A 4,429-nucleotide genomic window follows, 5' to 3' on the forward strand; every position below is an offset into this window, starting at 1 on the left:
AAACATTTTTAAACAGTCTGATTAATTTGAGATCCCCGTATGTGACATCAAAGAATCCAACACATGTGGATTCTCTGGTGTTGGATTCTCTGATGGCCAGTTCCTTTCCCTTAAAAGTGGCGCTGGGTTAGCTCACAAACAGGGACGCGTGGCCCTGTTTGCGTGCTCAATCTCTGGCCAGTGCCACATTTGCAGTGCAGCTGGGAGAAATTCTCCCTGCCTTTTAGGCAGGGAGAGCCACTCTGGCTGCACTGTGACTGTGGTGCTGGCCGGGGATTTTGCCTGCAAACGGGGCCGCATGGCCCCATTTGCAAGCACGGCTACGCCCGCTACATCTGACATCAGACACAGGGGGCATGGCTTAACATCTGCCATCAGATGCAGGAGCGGGGCTAGGGGGCCACTGCTGGCCTCCTTCCGCCCCTGCCAGGGTGCATTTTGAGCCAAGGTACAAAACATTACTATTTTTTACAAAGCAGAAGCTTTTGATTTCTTTAATTCTCTGCTGCTGTCTTGTGATATCAGTGGTGGACCCCACATTTTCTTTCTTCCTCAAGGATAAATACTGAAATAATCAGGAATGTGAAACATATGCTTTGTCCAGATTTCCTGCCCACCTTACCCTAACATCCATTTCATATATTAAATGGCAGCAAACTCAAGATTTGCCACCAAATGTATATGCAACAAGAAACCACCGAGGAGATTTTTGTGCTTCTCCAGACAACAAGAAGCAGAGCTGTGAAAAGAGCTTGTGCATAAATTGAAGGGAAGAACTTACTCAGCATCCACACACTCCAAACACTTCTGTCAGCGTTTCCAGCAGGATCTCAAGCACAGGACACACAGCCAGCAGAGAACTCATGTACTTTCTACAGCTCCATCTGCTGGCCAGCTCTTGCTTTCTGATTAACTCCCCTTTCCTCCTATTCATCAGGAAGATCATAGTGGAAAGTGGTGGGCTGGTCACAGAAAGCAAGAGCTGGCTGGCAGATGGTGTTGTGGAAATGGCATGACACCATCTTGCTTTCTGTGACCAGCCCACCACTTTCCACTACGACCTTCCTGATGAATAGGAGGAAAGGGGAGTTAATCAGAAAGCAAGAGCTGACCAGCAGATGGAGCTGTAGAAAGTCACTGCTGGCTGTGTGACCCCACTTGAAGAGCCAACCGAAGTCTGTGGGAGTTTGTGGATGCTGAGTAAGCCCTTGCCTTCAATTTACTTGCAAACTCTTTCAAAGAGCTGCTTAGTGCCATCTGAAACAACCTTTACAGATCTTATCCAATGGAGATATTTGTGCTTAACTCTCCTATTGATCAATGGGACATTTTGCTTAATTTGGCTGAATCATGCCCATAGGCCCTTAGGCTTAGGCTGGTTAATACCTTCTATTTGAATCTTCTGTGCAACTAATGATTATTTTAAAATGCAGACTTAAAAAAGAAACAAGATCAAATTGAACTGTTTGGTCAGCATTTCTCTGGAGAAAGCAAGATCACATTCGTATTTCCAGCTATACAGCTGTGCTAGATGACTTGTTCATTAGGTTCAAAGAGAAGCTCAATCACAGATTTGGATGTAAGTCACTCACAGAGTAGTTTGATTCAGACATGTGACTTGCAGCCAGATCCTATTCACATTTACTCAGTAGGTTCCACTCAGTGAGATTTACTTTCGTATAAGTATACCTAGAAGTTATTCACACAATCAGAAACTGTGCTATACCCAGGTTTGGGAGCTGTGTGTGCTCCCAATTTTTGCTTGTGTGGAAGCAAGGTAAGAGGAAAGCCTGGGTAGAAGTGATTGTATGGAAGCAAGGTGGGAGGAAAAGCTACTCAGGTTTTCCTCCTACTTTGCTTGCACACAACCAAAAGGTGGGAGCACACACAGCTCCCAAACCCAGGTAGAACACAGCTGTTGATTGTGTAAATGACCTCATAGACTTGCAGCTTCAGCCTCTTCTATTTGTCTCCTTCTGGGTTCAGCACTCCACAAAGTTCTTCGAATCTAGAACTTTAGTTTATTCCATTACCTCTCTTTCCTAACCTTCCTCTGAAGGACTCAGAGCAGCATCTGAATCTCGCAATAACCCTTTGAGGTAGGGATGTGCATGGTCTGGCGTTTGGCCAATTCGGCAGCAGGGGGATTACCTTTAAGGAACAGGGATTGTGTCCTTAACCCGCCCGCCCCCCACCCCTTGTTTTCCCTGTTGGCACTCTTGCCAAACTTGCTAGTGCAGGGCAGCAGCATACCTCCTTGCTGCCCCTGTCAGTGTGCACGTTGGACACTTCTAGTTTGACACTGACCGGGGCAGCAAGGAGGTATGCTGCCGCCCCACACCAGCGATTTTGGCGAGAGTGCCGGCATGGAAGACGCGGTGGTAGGCAGGGTAAGGACACCCTCCCTGCTCCTTAAATGTACCCCCCCCCCAAAAAAAACCCCAGCCAATCGTCCGAACTGGTCCGGCGGTCTGGAAAAGGACCGCCGAACTGGTTCGTGCACATCCCTACTTTGAGGTAGGTTAGGCTTTGAGAGAATGACTCATCTATCACCATAGTGAGCTTTGGAGCTGAGCAAAATGTTGAACCTGAGTTTCCCCTCATCCAAACCCACAACACTGGCCACTGCCATCAGAGGGTTCCCAGATTATGATGTCTCCTTTTAGGATGAAGGCCCTCAAGGAGATCACAAGTCTGAGACAGTAAAGTGGCATTTTCAGATAGGTCTAAAAGGGAAGGACTAAAGGCACAGAGAAGGTGCTAGATGGGAGCTTCAGGGTTTATTTGTGCATTAGACTTCAGACAACACTTTGCAGAGGTATGTCTCACTGTCTCACCTGCACATTGGCAAACTTAGATTCTGTGATGAAGCCCAGGTCCTTTGGAAAGGATCACAGCTCTCTTCTTTTTTTGTTACAGGTTGTACCACTGCTGCATATTCTGTATGTAACATGCAATTAAACTTGTCCACTCTCGTCTAGAGCTGCTGGAATACAAAGTCATGAAAATCCTTGAATCCAGTTCCCTGCACCTTCATCTGGTTCCTTCAAAAGCTTTCTCCCATAATACCCGGTTGTGATGTCTCTGAATGCTGCAGTATGGCTCCTGTTCTTCTTCATGACCCTGGACTATTCTGTAGCTCCACCTTCTCAATATCGCTCTGGCATCCTTTCTTCCCCCACAACCGCTCCATTGAGACAAAATTCCAACTGTATTAACTGATCCTAGAGCTGGGCTATCTGGTAGAAGTGTCTTTGACCCCGCCTTTGAGCCAACTGTTCTTGGCTATCTGCCCCACTCCAGGTCGGGATGCTGGACTAAACTGCAGCAGTTGGGCAATAAGGGCTTTGCAGGGATCAGGTAAGGCAGGGAGGCCATCTGGGTAGAAGACCCCCTTCTTTTGGCGACGTGGCATACTGTGGATGTGAGAGTCATCAAAGGGCATGCAGCCAGTAACCATCACATAAAGTACTACACCCAGACTCCACACATCATACTTCTTGGGGTCATAGGGAATGCCCAACAGCACCTCAGGGGAGGCATAGGCAGCTGATCCACAGTAAGTGGTGCTCAGGTCCGGATACCCACGTGACTCCCTTCCAAAGCCAAAGTCAGTTAGCTTTGCTCGGCGGCCATCTGAAGTGAGCAGCACGTTCTCGCACTTGAGGTCCCGGTGCACCAAATTCCGGTCATGTAAGTAGCGCACAGCTCCCACGACCTGCATAAAGATGTCCCGAGCTTCTGGGACACATGGCAGCTTCCCCAATTGTTGCACCAGTTGTAGCAAGTCAGTGGAAGCTGCTTCCATCACTATGTAAAGTTTCCCATTGCAAACTTCAATGAATTCAAAGACTCGTACGATGTTTGGATGACGAATTGCCCGTAAGATGGAGAGCTCTCGGGGAAGGAACTTGTGTACAAAGTCAGGGGGTGCCCGGCGTCGGTCTACCACCTTGATGGCTAGTGGGCCTTTGTACTTGGCTGAGGTGGCCACCCTCACCTTGGAATAGCTCCCCTCACCTAGAGTTTGGCCCAACTTGTAGCCAAGCTCACTCAGCCATCTGTCCCCTCCAGAACTCTTCGACATGGTGCAGGGTGACTCGGAGAGCTCTGATGGGTTTGACCGGGCCTTAGATTTTAAAGCTGGGATTGAAGGCTTTAACCCATTGTGTGTGGTAGATGTTAATCTTCATCCCCCCCATGTTCACACTGACTGCTTAAAGCAGGAGCATTATACAACCTACCCAGGTATTGTGATGTGCTAAGGGTGTCATGGGTCACTCCCTCTTTGAGTTGCCAAGGCTGTTGTATTTACTTCCTTCATTTCATCTACCCATTGGGACATGCACAAATATAAGGGACTCCTAGAGATAATTTCCGACATTTACCACTGTACTTCTTTTACTTAGGTATGGGGTTAAGGCAATAT

At 47.9% G+C, this 4,429-nt stretch overlaps 1 protein-coding gene across 1 annotated transcript; it reads right to left on the minus strand.

Moving 5' to 3' along the window:
- Positions 1-2,761: 2,761 nt before the first annotated feature.
- Positions 2,762-4,203, minus strand: LOC128342150 (testis-specific serine/threonine-protein kinase 6-like). The gene has a single exon (XM_053289079.1). It carries the CDS (start codon positions 4,085-4,087, stop codon positions 3,236-3,238), a length of 852 nt encoding a protein of 283 aa, XP_053145054.1. The 5' UTR covers positions 4,088-4,203; the 3' UTR covers positions 2,762-3,235.
- Positions 4,204-4,429: the final 226 nt, after the last annotated feature.

Source organism: Hemicordylus capensis, chromosome 1 (genome assembly GCF_027244095.1).
Source record: "Hemicordylus capensis ecotype Gifberg chromosome 1, rHemCap1.1.pri, whole genome shotgun sequence".
Lineage (NCBI taxonomy): Eukaryota > Metazoa > Chordata > Lepidosauria > Squamata > Cordylidae > Hemicordylus > Hemicordylus capensis.

Coding starts and splice junctions, on each gene's coding strand:
- LOC128342150 (XM_053289079.1), bottom strand. CDS start 4,087: ATGTCGAAGAGTTCTGGAGGGGACAGATGGCTGAGTGAGCTTGGCTAC.